At 48.5% G+C, this 20,123-nt stretch overlaps 1 protein-coding gene across 9 annotated transcripts in view; it reads left to right on the forward strand.

Annotated features, from left to right (window-relative positions):
* Positions 1-4,228, forward strand: part of LOC311202779 (uncharacterized protein) — a 36,036-nt gene extending 31,808 nt beyond the window's left edge. For all 9 annotated transcript variants that reach the window (XM_084277421.1, XM_084277420.1, XM_084277419.1 and 6 more), the window contains 8 exons: positions 326-346; positions 834-854; positions 1,315-1,335; positions 1,709-1,729; positions 2,240-2,260; positions 2,752-2,772; positions 3,269-3,290; positions 4,016-4,228. In XM_084277421.1, the coding sequence (XP_084133547.1) occupies positions 326-346; positions 834-854; positions 1,315-1,335; positions 1,709-1,729; positions 2,240-2,260; positions 2,752-2,772; positions 3,269-3,290; position 4,016 (149 nt within the window). In that variant the 3' untranslated portion in view covers positions 4,017-4,228. The remainder of the gene's footprint in view (positions 1-325; positions 347-833; positions 855-1,314; positions 1,336-1,708; positions 1,730-2,239; positions 2,261-2,751; positions 2,773-3,268; positions 3,291-4,015) is intronic.
* The last annotated feature ends 15,895 nt before the right edge of the window (positions 4,229-20,123 follow it).

Consider the following 20,123-nt stretch of genomic DNA (forward strand, 5'->3'; position numbering starts at 1 on the left):
TTTCACACTCTCATGTTCCCAGATTACTGGCCATCAGCCATGGGATGTATCTGGGGTCGTAGGGAGCCATTCCTGTCATTTCACAGAGGTCTGACCACATTCCAGAAGGAAGAAACTTTAGTTCTGCCTGAGATCTGCCCCTCTTCACTTTCGAAAGCTTCAGCCATGAGACATAAACAGGCAGGGAAGGAATAGTGGTTTATGGGTCCTTTTGCACTTCCCAGATAAGCAGTTCAATGTGAAAGTCAGCTCTGTCTGCTCACACATGAGCACTGATGGGGTGAGAAGTTCTGTCCTCTGATTCATTGTTGCTTTTGCTTTACAGGGAGTGGAATTCGGCTGATCAGTGAGTGTCCATGGAGTCCGGTACTGCGTGGGGTCCTGTCCTGGGTGCATTGTGCTCATGCCTTTCCCTCCTTCTCCATCCCCTCCATCCCGGCATCCCTGTGTCTGGGAATGCCCAAGGCCATGTTCCTGGTAGGGTGGGCAGCTGAGGGACACCATTGTAGGGTTTCACTCACCCAGGTTCCCAGAGAGCTGGGCATCAGCCATGGGATGTATCTGGGGTGGCAGGGAGACATTGCTGTTATTTCACTGATATTTGACCATATTCCAAAGGGAAGAAATGTAAGTTCTGCCTGAGCTCTGCCCCTCTTTTCTTTGTGGTGCAGCAGGCATGAGACAGGACCAGGCAGGGATGGAGCAGTTTTGTGGGTTTGGGTTCATTTTGTATTTCCCCAATAAGCAGTTTGATGTAATTGCCAGTTCTGCTCACTCATGAGCACTGATGGGGTGAGAAACTCTGTCCTCTGAATTTTTTTTTTCCTTTACAGTGGACCTAATTGCAGTGATTGGTGAGTTTCTGTGGGCTGTGGCAGGCATAGGTTCCTGTCCTGGGTGCTCTGTGCTTATGCCTTTCCCTCCTTGTCCATCCCCTCCATCCCTGCATCCCTGCATCTGGGAAAACCCAAGGAATTATGCCTGGGAGGGTGGGCTGCTCAGGGAGACCAGATCAGTGCTGGACCCTTTCCACCAGCTATGAGATATGACCAGGCTGGAGGAAGGCAGTCCTGGGCTTTTGTGGGTTTTTTACACTGTTGAAAGAAGTTCAATGTCTGCCTTCATTCTGCATGCTCTTCCTGAGTAGTTGTAGAATGAGGTCGGTCAGCTCAGAGAGACTAGAGTGGGACTGGACCCTCTCCCCTGGCCAGAGAGCAAGCAGGGATCTGCACTAGCTCTTTCTGATCTTCATGAGCAGTTATCACATAAAATTCTGTCTCACCTGATCAAATATTGCTTTTCTTTCCTTTCCAGGGAAACCAGCTGCATCACAGAGTGAGTCCCTGTGAGATCTGTCCTGGCACGGGGTCCTCTCTTGTGTCCTCTGTTCTTGGCCCTTATCCCTCCTTGCCCATCCTCTCCATCCTGGCACCCCTAGGTCTGAAAGATTCCAAGGCATGCCTGGGAGGGTGGGCAGCTCAAGATGACCTGCACGGGACTTCACCCGCTCCCGTGTCCAAGAAACCTGGGCACAAGCCATAGGATAAAGCCAGGCTGGTGGGAATAATTCTTCGTGTCTGCAGGAAGAGTTAACACTTTTCTAAAAGTCGTTTGGGTTTGATTGAATTCTTTATCCATGTCATGAGCTGTTACGGGATGAGAATCTATCCCATCTGATCAAACACTTCTTTTTCTTTCCTTTTTCCAGGAAAACAAGCTTCATCATGGGGTGAGTCTCTCTGAAAACCTGCATGCCGTGGGGTCCTCTCCTGGGATCTCTGTGCTCATCCCTTTCCCTCCTTGCCCATCCTCTCCCTCCCAGCATCCCTCAGTCTGGGGAAGCCCAAGGCCATGTACCTGGGAGAGTGGGCTGCTCAGGGACACCAGTGTGGGGCTTCACCCTGTCAGGTTCCCAATCACTGGACTCCAGCCATGGGCTGTATCTGGCTTGGCAGGGAGCCATTGCTGTCGTTTCACAGAGTTCTGACCATATTCCAAAGGGAAGAAACTTTAGTTCTGCCTGAGCTCTGCCACTTTTTTCTTTCTAGCACAGCAGTTATGAGAGATGACCATGTAAGGATTGAGTAGTTTTGTGGGTTTGAGGTCCTTTTGCACTTCCCAGATAAAGTGTTTGATTTAAATGCCAGCTCTGTCTGCTCACTCATGAGCACTTATGGGATAAGAATCTCTGTCCTCTGAATATTTTTTTTGTTTTTTTTTTTTTTGTTTTGTTTTACAGAGTATCTATCTCTAATGGGCGGTGAGTTTCTGTTGGGTTTGGCAGGCATGGCGTCCTGTCCTGGGTCCTCTGCGTACCTTTCACTCCTTGTCTGTCCTCTCCATCCCAGCATCCCTGGGGCAGGGGAAGCCAAAGAGCATGTGCCTGGGAGGGTGGGAAGCTGAGGGACACCATTGTAGAGTTTTACCCTCTCAAGCTCCCAGATTACTGGCCATCAGCCATGGGATGTAACTGGAGTCGCAGGGAGCCATTCCTGTCATTTCACAGAGGTCTGACCACATTCCAGAAGGCAGAAACTTTAGTTCTGCCTGAGATCTGCCCCTCTTCACTTTCTAACGCATCAGCCATTAGATAAGAGCAGGCAGGGAGAGAGTAATTTTGCTGGGTTTGGGGTAATATTGCACTTCCCATATAAAGAGTTTGATGTGAAAGTCAGCTCTGTCTGCTCACACATGAGCACTGATGGGGTGAGAAGATCTGTCCTCTGATTCATTGTTGCTTTTGCTTTACAGGGATTGTAATTCTGCTGATCAGTGAGTGTCCATGAAGTCCGGCACCGCGTGGGGTCCTGTCCTGGGTGCTCTGTGCTCATGCCTTTCCCTCCTTCTCCATCCCCTCCATCCCAGCATCCCTGTGTTTGGGAATGCCCAAGGCCATGTTCCTGGTAGGGTGGGCAGCTGAGGGACACCATTGTAGGGTTTCACTCACCCAGGTTTCCAGAGAGCTGGACATCAGCCAACAGATGTATCCAGGGTGGCAGGTAGACATTGATGTTATTTCACTGATAATTGACCATATTCCAAAGGGAAGAAACGTAAGTTCTGCCTGACCTCTGCCCCTTTTTTTCTTTGTAGTGCAGCAGGCATGAGACAGAACCAGGCAGGCAGGGAGCAGTTTTGTGTGTTTTGGGTTATTTATCACTTTCCAGATAAAGAGTTGGGTGTAAATGCCAGCTCTGTGTGTTCACTCATGAGCGCTGATGGGATGAAAAGCTCTGTCCTCTTACTGAATATTTTTTTTACTTTACAGGGTTGTGGATTGCATTTCATTGGTGAGTCTCAATGGTCTCTGGCAGGCATAGGGTCCTGTGCTGTGTGTTCTGTGCTTGTCCCTTTCCCTCCTTGCCCGTTCTTTCCATCCCTGCTTCCCTTTTTCTGGGGAAGTGGAATGCCATGTGCCTCAGAGGTTGGGCAGCTCAGGGTGACCAGCACAGGGCTTGATCCCCTCCTCTGCCCAGGTTACGTTGGTTCCAGCCATGGGACGCAACCAAGCTGAATGGAGCAATTCCTGGTGATTGGGGGTGCAGTAATAACTTTTCAAAGAAGCAGCTTCGGGTCTTCCTGAGCTCTGCCTTTTCCTTTAGGAAATGTTAGAGTGATAAGCTGTCCCCTCAGTTCAAATACTGGTTTTTATTTCCAGGGAAAAAAGCATAGCACTGAGTAAGTGTCCATGAGATCTAACACGATGTACACCCCTGTCCTGGGATCTCTTTGCTTGGCCCTTTCCTACTACTTCACAAAGAAGGGATTTTGGGTGTGCTTCACCTCTTCCTGCTCCTTCATGAGCAGTTTTGAGATGAGGACCCTACCCACCTGATCAAATGTTGTGTATTTTTTTCTTTCCTGTAATTCCAGATGAAGTCCTGGGCTTTTACAATGCCCATTGAAGAGAGATTTTGCCATCTGCCTCTGGTTCTGACTGCTCCTTCATGAGAGCTCACGAGACAAAAATCTCTTCCTTCTAATTACCCATCACTTTATTATTTGCTTTCCACAGAATGGAGCAGCAGCAGCAATGCAGTCTCTATGATCTCCAGCATGGTGTGGGGTCCTGTCCTGAGCCATCTGTGCCAAGCTTTAACCCTTCTTGCACATCCTCTATTGTCACAGATCCCATGTACCTCCATTTTCCTGTTAGACTGATGATCTCTGAGGGACCAGTGCAGTGTTAGACCCTCTCCCCTGACCAATAAATACTGGCTTCAATCAATGTTTACAGCTGAACATGGTGTCCGGCCATGGGGGTTCCTGGGGGCTCTGTCCAGATTCCTGGCTGCTCTCAATATTATTTTCTGACTCTGGGCTTTGGTATGTTATTTTCATTGTGGACAGAGGTCACGGAGCTGTGCTATCCAGCATTGCACAGTCCATCCATTGAACCCATGTCTCTCCAAGTTAAAGACAAGGATGTTGTGCTGGGCAGTGTCCAATGCCTTGCACAAGTCCAGAAAGATGATGTCTGTCTTCACTTCTCCACCATCTCTGTTACTCCATCATAGAAGGCCACCAGATTTTTCAGGCACAAACTGCCCTTAGTAAAGCTATGTTGGCTGTCCCCAGTCACCTCCTTATTCTCCATGTTCCTGAGCATACTTTCCAGCAGAATCTGCTTCATGATATTGCCAGGCACAGAGGTGAGACTGACCAGCCTGCAGTTTCCTGTAGGTCAAAGGGTCTTGCCTTGGTCTGGGTATGGCACCATAGAGCCCCCATACCCACACCCCGCTATGAATACAGGACCCCAGGACTTCTGCTGGGAACAAGCTGCCCCTGCATGGGGATGGGCTGTTGGGGACATGTCCTGCCCAGGGATCCGAGGCCCCTGAGGGGACAGGGCACAGTTGGCACGTCCCAACGCTTGAAGATGCCCACACTATCTAGTCCTCTTGTCCCACGTGCCTCAGAAGCTCACCACTTGATTTCCCTCCCTTCTCATATTTATTTGATTCCTGGGACTGATGGGCTCCTGCCTTTTCCTCCATAACAGGCCAATGTCCTGAGATCCCCATGCCCTTCAGATGGACCCAGTGGCCCTGGCTCAGGTGGACAGTTCACCAGGGTCTGGTCAGGGTTTGCTCACTGCATCAGCAACAGTGGTCATACACAAGAACATCAACCCTTTCTGTGATGGGAAACGCCTCCTGAGGTGCCAAACCTCACCCAGTGCTGTTTCCCAACACAGGCTGCTGGGAGAGGCACAGCTTCAGGAAAAACTACCTCCAGCACATGCCAACCAGGTGGGGTCAGGGAGGCTGTTGGTTTCCCTTTGCTGTTTTGTCCCGAGGTCCTGCTTGCAGCTGTATTTTATGACTCTGGACTTTGGCAGGAGGACGCAGAACTACCGGGGGGGAGGGAGCTCAAGTCCTACCCACAGACAGTAAATCTGCACCTCAAACTGGGCAAAGGAGTGCTTTATTGGGAAGCCTGGTACATCCAGAAGCTCTTGCCCATCTGTTGAGTGACTTACATTTCTGTAGGGGGGGTAGAATATTTCCTGTCATTTAAAGTCAGTAATGGATGTGGAATAAATCCTGGTCAGGTAGGGATGGGATCAGCTCAAAGGTCACCACTGCATCCCAGAGCAGACTCATCACATGTCCCACAGGGATTGCGGGACCAGCCATCAAACCCACCCCCAACTTGTGCAGGAACCACAGAGCACTGATGCTCAATGACCCCCAAAACATCCTGGCAGAGTAACACTGAACTGTCAAGCTTCAGCGCCTCAAGGAAGCCCTGCCCAGGGCCCACAGCACTCAGGGCATCATGTAAAGCTGTAACACAAATGCTCTGTGTCCAGGGTGTGGCTGGGCTGGCACCCAGCCCAATGGCACCCTGTGACAGCAAGGGGATGAGACAGGCTCCTGAATGTCATGGGGCAGGGATAAGAGACGGGATGGGTTGGGGGAGCCCCTCTGGCTCTGGAGTGAGGGGTACAAAGTACCAAAGGAATGGGACAGGGGTGGGAGCCCATCTGATTCTGGGGGTCCCCATTGCCTTTGGGATGGTGAGGGCTGGGATGTATTGGCCAGTCCTGGGATGGGGTGCTGATAAGGAGGGTGGGGTGCAAATGTGCTGATTGGGGCACCCAGAAGCCTCCCTGGCTCTGGGACAAGGCATCCCAAGGACTGAAGGACTGTCAGCACTCTAACAATAGTGCTGGACAGAGAAGGGGTTGGCACGGGCTAGGGCAGTGGTGTGGGGCTGGGCAGGGTCTTCTGGGGGTTGGGTGCTCTCCCATCCCACAGAGCCCCTTCCCAGCCCAACAGAGCCCTGTCCCACTCCCCCCACTCTGGTTGTAGCGGCTCTGCAGTGTGTCCAGGTTCACTGTGTAAATCCCGATTACTCTATTCAATCTGGGTCTGCTGGTCCCAGTACTGCTGGTCCAGGTTCGCTGCCATCCAGTCTGCCCGGGGCACCGCCCTCCCCTTCTCGCTGTCGTAGGGCACAATGAGGTTCCTGTCCACGTACCCCAAGAACAAAAACTTGGGCTCTGACACTCTGATGTCAATGGAATGCAGGGAGAAGATCTTTGTGGGGGCACAGGGTGATGGTGAGGGTTGGGGGGTCTTAGTTTTGGGGGTCCAGAGGTAGGTTGCAAGCCTGGGTGGGGGTCCCAGGGGAGAAGAGCAGGGAGGTGGGGGCAGCTTTGTGGGGGAAATTAGGAGAGGGAGATATATCCAGGAGCAGGTCTGGCTTCCTGGGAAGGGAAGGCTGCGTAGTCCCAGGTGTCAAGTGTTAGAAATAACAAAGGTCCTAAAAACAGGACTCAAGGTAGACACGTTAGTGAAGCAGTAATTTATTATATGTTCTTGCAAGAGCGGGTGACCCAACAAAGTAGGCACACCTTTGGTCAGAGCTTGCAGCCTTTTTATACCATACAACTATACATATTCATCACCTGTTGTGATAGATGAGCCTTTGTTCAGTAAACCACATGTACCTTGAAACAGGTCGTAACGTTCTGATTTTGTAAGAATGATTGTGTAACGTATATTGTTAGTTGCTAACGAAGCACAGAATTGAGTTATAGGTAACTTAGAAGTGGAAACCATAGAAATTAAGTAGGCAATGAATGAGCTTGCTGTTAAAGATGACCAAATATGGGAGAGGGGTCAACTAAGGGACAAGTGAGGAAGAGGAGCAACTTCTTCCCATCGACCACTAGGAGGTAGAAGATGACCCCCTAACAACAACTGGCGCATGTGCAGAAGAAGCCTCAGTGAAACAATCGGGACCCGGAACTAAAGGACTATAAAAACCTGAATTCGGAGAGGGACGGTGCGTGCCGTTGGTAGAGCTGAGACATTCCGGCCACCCAGCGCTGTTTGCTTAATTGCCGCCTGCTAAATTAATAAAATTAAGTTTGTAACTGAATTAACTGTTTTCTGACTGGTGACTGGGAAACCTAGAATCACAATTTGGTGCCGTGACTCGGATGGAGAACAACCGGACGTGAGCCTCTGAGCAGGGAGGCGCCCCGCTGTATCAGCGGCCCTGCCAGAGTATCCGCTCGGCTCTCCACCGACAAACCGAAATTCTCGGCAATAAGCAAAGAAAAGCCGGCAAAGCCCCTTAATCTTTGTGCACGAAGCCCTGGACGAAGACACAGGACGCGTGAGTACAGGTCGTTCGGTTGGGGCTAGGGTCCTGGGGTGGAAGACGTATAGGCCCTGATAGTAGGGTAAGAGTATAGACCCCAGAAGATGGGACGGAGGAAAAGCAGGCCCACTGTTGCCATGGGTGGGGGAGATCCTGGGAATCTTCCCCCGAGTAGTCCATTGGGACTGATGATTAAGTACTGGGATGATTACCCCTTCTAGACGGGGTAAGAGTAAAGTAAAGATGATACAGTACTGTATGGAAGTCTGGGCAGGACAACCCATAAGGGGTGAATCAGTTCACTGGCCCAGGTTTGGTTCCTTTGAGGATCGGGTATGTTAAGCTCTAAATTTGTATGTAAATGCAAAGGAACCCTTTAGTTTGGAAAAAAGTAAATATGCAGCCCTTTGGATAATTTCTGAAAGAAGGGCAAATTTATACGCTTTAAGTGAAAGAGAACCCCTTAGGAGAAGTGGCAATGGGGGGATGAGAAAATGTTTAAAGAAGACTAGGGGTGTCAAGAACTTTATTTGCTGGGGATAAGGAGTAAAACAGAGCCCCTGGTAAAACTGAAAGTATGTCCCCAGCAGTAAGAAATTGAGTTCCTCGTGGACTCAGGGATGGAAAGATCCACCATCCAAAGTTTACCCCCGGGGAAGTAAAATTTCCTCAGAGACAGTACAGGTACTTGGCGCAAAAGGGGAACCCTTTGCGGTACCCGTGGTCAAGGAAATATTATTTGAAAGCAACTCCAAAATTGACTTAGAGTCATTGTTGCTGGTGCCTGAAGATGACTATAATTTACTGAGACGAGACTTAATGGTTAAACTAGGAATTTCTTTGGAAATAAATAAAAAAACAATTATGAGTTAAATTATGCTCCCTTAAAGTCGAAGACAAAAAGCAAATTAACCCCGAGGTATGGTATACCCCAGAGACCACGGGAAGATTAAATATTAAACCTTTTGTGATTGTGATTAAGGACCCTGAGGTCCCGGTACAAATTAAACAATGCCCACTACCTGAGGAGGGTAGGAAGGGATTGAAACCAGAAATTAAAAGACTAACAACTTTTATGGGAATATGAGCCGGGCCAAGGAGTAACCCTCGTCCAGTATGTGGACGACTTGTTGTTGGTCAAAGAAGATGAGGAAACAATTAGACGGGAGAGTATTAAACTTTTAAACTTTTTAGGTTTACAGGGTTTAAAGGTGTTTAAACAAAAATTACAGTCTGTAGAAGAAGTAGTAAAGTACCTAGGACACAGACTCAGTAAAGGAACTAAGAAATTGGATCATGAAAGGGTTAATGGAATACTCTCTATGCCTCTGCCCAGAAATAAATGACAAGTGTAACAATTATTGGGACTTTTTGGATATTGTAGACAATGGGTTGAGAATTTTAGTGGAAAAGCAAAATTTTTATATGCTAAATTAGCTCACGATGGGTTGCTAAAGTGGACTCCAGAGGATGGAGAAAAATTGGAAACACTTAAGAGGGAATTGACAAATGCCCCCATGCTCAGTTTACCCGACTTGTGGAGACCCTTTTTCTTATTTGTTAATACAGAGGGAGGTGTCGCATATGGGGTATTGGCTCAGGAGTGGGCAGGAAGCAAAAACCTATAGCCTATCAAACTATTAGACCTGATTAGTAGGGGATGGCCCATTTGTCTGCAAATAATAGCAGCCACGGCACTATTGGTGGAGGAAGCTCTCAAAATTACCTTTGGAGGAGAGTTGAAAGTAATCTCCCCACAGAACATCAGGGGAGTATTACAACAAAAAAGCGGACAAATGGATATTAATTGCTTCTCCAAAGTTGTCTCTAGAAACTACCTCTCTGCAGAATCCGGCCCAATTTTTATATCTTGAACCATATTCACAGACTCAAAATATGCTTTTGGAATAGCTTATACATTTAGAAGATTTGGGAATAGAGAGGGTTAACAAATTTACAAGGAAAAGACTAATCCATCAAGAGCTTACAAGCCATAAGGGGCCTTAAGAAAATTGCAGTGGTACGCTTGAGGGGACACCAGAAAGGGTTAACCCCGCAAATAAGAGCAAATAATTTAGCTGACCAAGAAGCTAAAAGAGCTGCTTTACTAATTCTGGAGACTAGGGACACAGATATATCGGATAAGAGGCAGAAAGAACTAAATCCACAGGTACCGAAATTCATACCACAGGAGTAAGAAAAAACTAATAAAGATGGGAATACAAAAGAATAGTTCAGGAACCTGAGAATTACCTGACAGCTGAGAGGTTTTTCCTAAAACAATGGCCCTCAGAATTTTACAAAGAATACACAGTGGTACACACTGGGGCACTCAAGCCTTAATTGACCAATTTGTAATTAAGTATATGTGCATTGGTTTATATGATCTGGCTAAGCAAATTTTAAGGGGATGTATCACGTGTCAAAGGGTCAATAGACAATATCTAAGAAAAATAAAGCAGCTGAATCCTGTAGTTTCACAAAATGTTTTTAACTAGTATTTTTAACAGTACTGCTGCCTACAACAATAGTTTTCCTCCTCCCAGGCACTGTGCCCCTCCCCTGTGCTGGCATCTTGCTGGTGCCAGTGTATCTGCGGGGTGGACTTGGCCAGGGAGATCACAGAGTTACAGCTGCGTGGTGGTGTGCTGACTTAGCATGCAGCTCAGCTGCTTCCCCTGGCTGGTTCACCAAGCAAGCATGGAAGCTGCTTGCACTGGCTGGAGGGAAGCACAAGATGCACATGGAAAAAGTCGGAGGAAGAATCCTGGCCCATAGACCCTTTTCTAATACACAAATCGATTTTGGGATTGTTGAAACTGTAGATTTGGAATTGTGTGACAACACCACACACCATGGCACCCACAAAGTTCTGGTAGAGTTGAAAGAATGAATGGAGAAATTAAACAATTAACAAAATTAAAATTGGAAACAGGGATGTCCTGGATTAGGTGTTGACCATTGGCTCTATTAAATATCTAAACACAGCCGAGAACTGATGTGAGTGTTTCTCCCTTTGAAATGTTGTATGGGATGTCATATGACATGAGTAACCCGGGGAATCATCCGCGATTGGAGGATTCCCTAGCAGAGGCTTACAAAACACAACTAATGGCAAGAAGAAAGGAGTTAATAAGAAAAGGAATATTGGCACAACGCCCCCTTGGATATGGCGATACACAAGATACAACCGGGTGACAAAATCCTGATAAAGACTTGGAAAGAAACTTCTTTAACACCTCAAAAGGGAGGGACCTTTTCTTGTCTTACTTACAACAGATACAGCCATTAGGACTGCTGAGTGTGGATGGACACATGCCAGTTGAGTGAAGGGGCCTATTTCGGATTCAACATTGCAAGAGCCATCCTGGAAGGTCACCAATTCTCCTGGAAGTCTCAGAATGACCCTAAAGAGATCTTAAACACCGATGTTCTTATACAGATAAGTGATGAAGGAGAAACTTGTAACTATAAGTGTGTAAAAACTTTACAGTTAAGTGTGGAGTCAAACGTTGTAATTGTTATCCTTTTATGTGTTTTATTTGTAAAATCTGCCAAGGACGGTGGTGGTCTCATTGTTAGGAAGGAACCCCTCCTAGGGGAATTTATGGGAATAATTACACACAAAATTTGAAATTGACACAAGAAATATTTGAGTATAAAACAACTTAAGGGGAAATTGAAAAATGGTCACCACAGTGGTGGAATATATATAGGTTACCAGAATATTAATGTTTCCACCCAAACGAGCCTGTTCCTCTCTCAATAACTATTGTCCAGGTGTGTTGCCGGAGAGACCTAAGTGGAGTATGGTACAGCTCCCCAGAGTAAAATGAATAACTGAAAGAAATTCAAATGAAGGTGCGCTAAGAGAAAAATCTCGGAGCCTCCTGAAGAATACCCCTGCTGCCGGGAAGATGGAACACCCCGTGACTTGAAGCAACCGAGCCGACGGGCGAGGCAGAGGTGTAAAAAACTGTGGAGGACGGAACCCAGAGATTAGAGTAATGTGCAAGCCTCAGAGGAGCTGCCCTAGTGCAAATCCTGGCTTAACACTGCCTCAGGAACACACCCACCTAGGAAAAGAAAAAGGGGGGCTAGAGGGCAATAAATGGGATCAAGAAAAACCTTGTAGGAAATCAGAAAACCACCACCCATCCTGGCTGATTATTTTAATTATTGTATGTATCTGGGGACAATTAACTAGACCATGTCAAGGACCCTTGTTAGGTGGGAGGATTCAAAGGTCCTTAAAGTTAATGTTAACGGAAAAATCCCTAAGATCACGATATGAGGTGGTGTTACAGAACAGGAGAGGTTTAGATCTCCTATTTTTAAAAACAAGGGGGACTTTGTGTAGCCTTAGGAAAAGAATGATGTATTTATGCAGATCATACCGACATTGTTAGAGATACTGTGGCTAAACTTAGGGAAGGGTTGGAAAAGAGATGACGAAAAAGAGAATCTCAACAAGGCTGGTATGAATCATGGTTTAACTCTTTCCCCGGTTGACTAAACTCATATACTAAGCCACCAAGAATTACAATGGTTTACTGAACAAAATGGTGATAAAAAGAAAAAGGGGGGATTGTGATAGATGAGCCTTTGTTCAGTAAACCACATGTACCTTGAAACAGGTTGTAACGTTCTGATTTTGTAAGAATGATTGTGTAACGTATATTGTTAGTTGCTAACGAAGCATAGAACTGAGTTATAGGTAACTTAGAAGTGGAAACCATAGAAATTAAGTAGGCAATGAATGAGCTTGCTGTTAAAGATGACCAAATATGGGAGAGGGGTCAACTAAGGGACAAGTGAGGAAGAGGAGCAACTTCATCCCATCGACCACTAGAAGGTAGAAGACGACCCCCTAACAACAACTGGCGCATGTGCAGAAGAAGCCTCAGTGAAACAATCGGGACCCGGAACTAAAGGACTATAAAAACCTGAATTCGGAGAGGGACGGTGCGTGCCGTTGGTAGAGCTGAGACTCTCCGGCCACCCAGTGCTGTTTGCTTAATTGCCGCCTGCTAAATTAATAAAATTAACTTTGTAACTGAATTAACTGGTTTCCGACTGGTGACTGGGAAACCCGCGATAACAGTTATAATCATTAACCAATCAGTGGGGAGTAAACAGTGTATGTTTACATTAGCAGGGTTTTTTGTATGTTTACATTAGCAGTTTTTCAGCTTGTCACGTTTGCAGTAACAAATGTCTCTAATCTGTGGGATTTCACCCAATAAACGGCTTCACCTGAAATTCATATTGAATTGGGTGTTGCTCTCTGCCGGTCACCACAGTGATAGAGCACAGAAATAGTGGGGGACATGGAGAGACAGTAAAGCCTTTGACATGGTATCTCACAGCATTCTGACTGAGAAACTGGCTGCCACTGGCCTGGACAGGAGGACCCTCAGCAGGGTTAAAAACTGGCTGGTTGGACAGGCCCAAAGGGTGGTGGTGAATGGAACCAAATCCAGCTGAGGCCGGTCACGAGTGGCGTCCCCCAGGGCTCAGTCCTGGGTCCAGTTCTGTTCAACATCTTTATCAATGACCTGGATGAAGGGATTGAATGCTCCCTCAGTCAGTTTGCAGATGACACTAAGCTGGGAGGAAGTGTTGATCTGCCTGACGGTAGGGAGGCTCTTCAGAGGGATCTGAACAGACTGGACTGATGGGCTGAGACCAATGGGATGAAGTTTAACAAGGCCAAGTGTAGAGTGCTGCACATGGGACACAACAACCCCATGCAGCGCCACAGGCTTGGGGGAGACTGGCTGGAGAACGGTCAGGAGGAGAAGGACCTGGGGGTGTTGGGTGACTTCAGGCTGAACATGAGCCAGCGGTGTGCCCAGGCAGCCAAGAAGTCCAATGGCATCCTGGCTTGTATCAAAAATAGTGTGGCCAGTAGGTCTGGGGAGGGGAGTGTGCCCCTGTACTGGGCATTTGTGAGGCCACACCTCAAGTACTGTGTCCAGTTCTGGGCTCCCCACCATAAGAAGGACACTGAGGTCCTGAAGGAAGTCCAGAGAAGGGTAATGAGGCTAGTGAAGGGGCTGGAGGGAAAATCATTTCAGCAGTGGCTGAGGGAGCTGGGACTGTTTAGCTTGGAGAAGAGGAGGCTGAGGGGAGACCTTACCATCTCCTGCAACTACCTGAAGGGAGGTTCTGGAGAGGTGGGCGATGATTTCTTCAGCCAGGTGACAGGAGATGGGACAAGGGGAAATGGCCTCAAGCTGTGCCAGGGCAGGGTTAGATTGGATATTAGAAAAAAAATTTTACAGAAAGAGTTGTCAGGGCTGGAACAGGCTGCCCAGGGAGGGGCTGAGTCACCTTCCCTGGATGTGTTTAAAAAAAGGGTAGATGAGGTACTTAGGGATCTGGTTTAGCTTAGGATGGGATTGGTTGGACTCGATGATCTTAAAGGTATTTTCCAACTTTGTGATACTGTGACAAATATTTATACAAGGCCTCAGATCCCCAGTATTTTTTTTAATCTTCTGTCATTATAATGGCCCATAATAATGCCAATGGAACTATGATTCTGTTCTGCGGGGTCTTTGCTCATCCTCCTACCTCCATTTTCCCATTTAGATCCTCAATTAACTTTTGACCCCCTTTAGAATAATTAGGTTCACTGTCAATTTGTATTTTATCCTCTGGGACCAGAGACTGCACTTCAACACCTCCCTCTTCCACTGCTCTTTTGGCTTCACTATCTGCCATTGCATTACCCAGATCTTGAGCAGTGTTTGTTTTCTGATAGGCTTTACAGTGCATGATTGCCACTTCTGTTGGTAATAGTATGGCATCTAAAACCCTAAGAGTTTGATCTGCATGTCTTACGCCTTTTCCTTGGGTAGATCAGAGTCCTCTTCCTTTCCAGATGGCTCCATGAGCACAGACCACCCCAAATATTGATCTTTTTACATTTTGCCAGTTCCAATGCTCAAGTCAAGGCTAGTATTCCTGCCTTTTGTGCTGGAGTGTTTGGAGCAAGAGCTCTGGACTCTAACCTGGTCTTCAGTGGTTACCAAGTATCCAGCTCTTCAAATACCTTGTCACATGAAGCTGCTTCCATCGGTGTACTGTGAGCCTTCAGCATCCTCATGTGGATTTTCTTTGAGGTTGGGCCAGCTGGAATATACTGTCTCAATAGTTTCCAAGCAGTCGTGTGACACCGGTTCCCCCATGGTTCCACTAAGAAAAGATGCTGGGTTGACAATGTTAGTAACCACTATTCTTATGTCATCTTGTTCCACGTGAATAGCTTGGTATTTAAGGAACCTTTGTGGTGAGAGCCAATGCCCTCCCTTCACGTCCAAGACTGCTGATCCAGTGTGTGATAGCAGGACTCTAATCTGTTGGCCTAGTGTGACTTTGTGGGCTTCTTGGGTATTAAGCACTACTGCTGCCACTGCCCTTAGGCAGCTAGGCCAACCCTTGCTGACTTCACCAAGCTGTTTGGAAAAGTAAGTCACTACCTGCAGATACAGTCCCAAATCTTGGGCCGAGATTCCCAGGGCTGTCCCTTGTCTTTCGTGGGAGAGCAGCTGGAAAGGCCTAGTTGTATTTGGCAACCCTAGGGCAGGGGCTTCCATCAGCTTTTTCTTCAGCAGGTGGAAAGCTCTTTTTGTCTCCCTTTTCCAGATTAGATTATCTTGGCCTGTTTACAATAGTTTATAAAGTGGTTTTACCATCATCATGTAGTTATAGATCCATAGGCGACACCATCCAGTCATTTGCAGCAAGGTGTGAAGTTCCTTTGCCATCCCTGATTGAGGAATTTGGCAAATGGCCTCTTTTCTGTTTGTCCCCGATGTCCTCTGTCCTGCACTTATTCCATATCCAAGATAAATCACTTGGGCCTTCTGGGGAGAAACTTGATATCCATTAAGTCCAAGAAAGTTTAGCAAGCTAATTGTCCTTGTCACACACAATTCTTTAGTCTCTGTGGCAATTAGTAGGTCATCTACTTACTGCAGTGCTACTGTAGCTGCTCCCATTGTTCCAAATTCTTACCTAACTGATTTCCAAAAAGTGTAGGGCTATTTTTAAACCCCTGTGGCAGCACAGTCAATGTTGGTTGTGGTTTTCTTCCAGAATCTGGGTTTTCCCATTCAGATGTGAGTAGCAGCTGACTTTGCCAGCTCAGGGTGAGGCAAAAGAAAGCATCTTTCAGGTCAAATACATTAAACCATGACAATTCAGGAGTCAGTTTAGTCAATAATGTATATGGATTTGCCACAAATGGATACAAATCCTCAACAATTTTATTAATGGCTCTGAGATCCTGAACTATTCTATAGCTTTTGTCTGATTTTCTAACTGGTAAGATAGGAGTATTCTACTCTGATTTACACTCCCTCAGTAGTCCATATCTGATGAATTGTTCTATTATGGGTTTAATCCCTCCCTTATCTTCCGTTCTAAGAGGGTGCTGCTTGATTCTCGCTGGATGAGCTCCTGTTTTAAGCTTTACCACAATCCGGGAAGCATTTTTTGCCTTTCCTGGTACTTCAGAGGCGCAAACTCCTGGATATATTTGATTCAAAACCATTTCAGGTACACCTGCACTAATTGGAGTGTCTAACTGGACCAGACTTAATACTTCAATTAATTGGTTGTATCCTATTTGAAATTCTATCTTTCTTTTTCTAAATTCTGTCTTTGCTTCTAACTGTTCTAGTAAATCCTGGCCCAACAATGGTTTTGGGGAGTTAGGCATGTCTAAGAATTTGTGCATTCCCAATTGTTTTCCTAGTTTGAAAGACAGGGGTTTTAGAAAGTACACCTTTTCGCTTGAGCCAGTAGCTCCTGTAACCATTACAAAACCATTTCCCCTTGTCCCATCTCCTGTCACCTGTCATCGCCCACCTCTCCAGAACCTCCCTTCAGGTAGTTCTAGGTGGTGATAAGGTCTCCCCTCAGCTTCCTCTTCTCCAAGCTAAACAGTTCCAGCTCCCTCAAACGCTCCTCATAAGATTTGCCCTCCAGACCCTTCCCCAGCCTGGTTGCCCTTCTCTGGACTTGCTCCAGGACCTTAATGACCTTCTTATGGTGAGGACCCCAGAGCTGGACACAGTACACGAGGTGCAGCCTCACCAATGCCAAGTACAGATGCACAACTACCTCCCCAGACCTACTGGCCACACTGTTTTTGATACCAGGATGTTTTTGAGCCAGGATGCCATTGGCCTTCTTGGCTGCCTGGGCACACTGCTGGTTCATATTCAGCCTGCAGTGAACCAACACCCCCAGGTCCTTCTCTTCCTGACAGCTCTCCAGCCAATCTCCCCCAAGCCTGTAGCATTGCATGGTGCTGTTATGTCCCACGTGCAGCACTCTGCACTTGGCCATGTTAAACTTCATCCCATCGTTCCAGTCTGTTCAGATCCCTCTGAAGAGCCTCCCTACCCTCAGGCAGATCAACACTTCCTCCTAGTTTAGTCTCATCTACAAACTTACTGAGGGAACATTCAATCCCTTCATCAAGGTCATTGATAAAGATGTTGAACAAGGCCCAGGACTGAGCCCTAGGGGACGCCACTCGTGACGCACCAGGACCTCAAGGAGTAACCTTGAGAACCTTTCCCTTCAAGGGAAGATCCTGAGGAGTAACCTTGGAAGGTGTCCCTTTTCAGGGGAGATCTCAAGACCTCAAGGAGTAACCTGGAGGAGTAACCTTGAGAGGCATCCCCTTCCAGGGGAGATCCTGATAAGTAACCTGGAGATCCATTCCCTTTCCAGAGGAGCTCCCAAGATCTGGAGGAGCAGCCTTGAGAGGTGTTCCTGAGACCTCAAGGAGTAATCCCAAGGTCTATCCCCTTTCCAGGGGAGCTCTGGATCTGCGCAGCCTGCTGTCCCCCCCGGATTTATATCCCACCCACAGGTGCTGGTGGACCCTGGTTGCTGCCACCCTGTCCTGGTGGGCATGTTAGTGGGGAGACCCCTTGGGCTACAGGGCTGTGACCCATCTTCCATGGTGGGTGAGGGCACCGGGACCACGCAGGGCATCGCAATGGCCACCAATGCCCAGCACTTAATCCCGGTTTCCCAGAAAAAGCCAGGAAGAGGGGGGGTTGGGAGGGACGTGGGGAAGTGGTAGGAAGCGGGGCGGGGGGGTGGGGTGGGTGTGTAGAGGGATTGGGGGAGCCCCAAACCCCCCTCTGCAGCCCCTTCCCCTTGCCCACAGCCCCTCTCCCCCTGCCCCTTCCCCACACCCCAGTCCCCTTTCCCCTGGTCCCATAGCCCCAAACCAGGCCCCTCACCCCCAAACCCAGCCCCACAGCACCCTCCCCAGCCCCGCAGTCACCTCTCCCTGCAGCCCTCTTCTCCCAACCCCTCTGCCTCTCACTCCTCAGCCCCACAGCCCCAAACCCACCCCCCACAAACTCTCTCCCCCTGTCCCACAGCCACCTCTCCACCAGGGCAGGGCAGGGCAGGGCAGGGCAGGGCAGGGCAGGGCCAGGGCCAGGGCCAGGGCCAGGGCCAGGGCCAGGGCCACGCCTCCGGGATCCCGCTGCCTCTGAGGAGAAGAGCAGAAGGCACCTCCCCTTTTTACTCCTCTCTGGCCAATCAGCACATACAGCCCACGAGTGGCGGGGGGAAGCAGCCAGTCGTGAGCTGCACACCACTGGGCCGGTCCCGCCCTCTGCTGAGGGGTCCCCAGGCCCGCACTCTCCTTTAGGGTGAGTGGGCGGGTACCCTCCCATCGCCCCTCTCTTCTTAGCAGGGTTTAGGCAGAATTTCTCCTCTTTCTTCCCCCCTGTCCTGGTTTGGGCCAGGATGGAGTCAATTCCTTTCTAGCAGCGTTTGGAATGCCGTGTTTGGGAGTTGGGATGAGAGCAGTGCTAAGAGCACCCTGATGTTTCCAGTTGTTGCCCAGCAATCAAGGACTTCTCAGTTGTTCATATTTCCCTGCTAACGAGAAGGGAGGGGACACAGCCAGGGCAGGTGACCCAAACTGGCCTAAGGGGGTATTCCATGCCAATTACCTCATGCTCAGCGTAAAAGGGGGGCTGTTTGGAAGAGGAGCAGGCAGCTCCAAGACATGTGCTTTTGGGGATGCTCTGGTTTTTGGGAAAGCTCTTTCTGCTATCCCAGTAAACTCTCCTTATCCCAACCTGCCAGGTTTTGCTTCCTTGGGATTTTTTTTCCCCTTCTTCCCTCTCCCCCCTCTCTCAGCTTCCTCCCCCCCCACAGTCCCGTTTAAAGAACAAGCAGCTGTGTGGTGCACAGCTCTCAGCTGGGGCAAAACCACGACAGATGGATGGATAATGGATGGATGGATGGATGGATGGATGGATGGATGGATGGATGGATGGATGGGAGGGCTGGATGGAAGGGGGGACCTTATAGCAGCATTCCAATACCTGAAAGGTGCCTGTAAGAAATCTAGGGAAGAACAGTTCATGAGGGTATGGAGCAGTAGGACGAGGGGTGATGGTTTCAAACTGGCAAAGGGGAGATTTAGGTAGGATATTAGGAAAAAGTTTTTCAATATGTGGGTGGTGGATCACTGGCACAGGTTACTCAGAGAGGTGGTGGAGGCCCCATCCCTGGAGACATTCAAGGTCAGACTTGATGGGGCTCTGAGCAACCTGATCTAGTGAAGATGTCCCTGCTCATTGCAGGGTGGGACAGAATGGCCTCCAAAGATCCCTTCTAACCAAATGCATTCAATCATTCTGTCATTCAAAATAGATATTGAGAGGCAGTGGAGTCCAGATAAGGACAGGGAGACATCATTCCGCAATCAGCGTCACGGGCAGAACAGGCTCAAAAAAGAATTAAATGGGACTAATTTATTACCCAATGAAAGCAGAGCAGGACAATGCAAAATTAGCCCAAATCTTAATACACCTCCCCCCACCCCTCCCTCCTTCTGGGGCTTCATCTCTTCCCCAGCTGCCCTAGCATGGGTCAGGGCTATGGGATGCAGGCCTTCAGGCCCAGACTGCTCCAGCCTGGTCCCCCACAGAGTCAAAAGTGTCCCCAGAAAATCTGCTCTGGTGTGGGGGCCTCTCCATGGGCTGCAGGTCAGGTCTCTCGTCCTCTTCTATGGGCTGCAGGGGGACAACTGGCTCCTCCATGGTACTCTCCATAGGGTGGGGTCTCTGGTCCTGCACGTTCCTGTTGCCTTCATCCCTCCCCAGCCATCCCCCAGACCTCACCCTGGCTGGGGCAGGAGCTTTCCTCTTCCTCAGACATTCAGCTCTACCCAAGGAAACTTGACACCAAATCGTGGTTTGGATGAGTCCTCGGGCTGGTCTTCAGAGGGGGGTTGTGAGCAGAGCCAGGCAGAGCCCTGACCCCCCCATTAACCGTGTCTGGGCACCAAACCAAACACATTTCTGTCCCACCCACCTGCAAAATTCAACTTCACAGATTTCAGCCCAGCCAGAGCCAGAGTTGCAACCAACGGACCACAGCTGGGACAGCTGGAGATATGATGGAGCCCAGGGGGAGCAACTGTGTCCTGGCCATGGCTTGCACAT

The sequence above is a fragment of the Gallinula chloropus genome (genome assembly GCF_964237585.1).
Source record: "Gallinula chloropus genome assembly, chromosome: 32".
NCBI lineage: Eukaryota > Metazoa > Chordata > Aves > Gruiformes > Rallidae > Gallinula > Gallinula chloropus.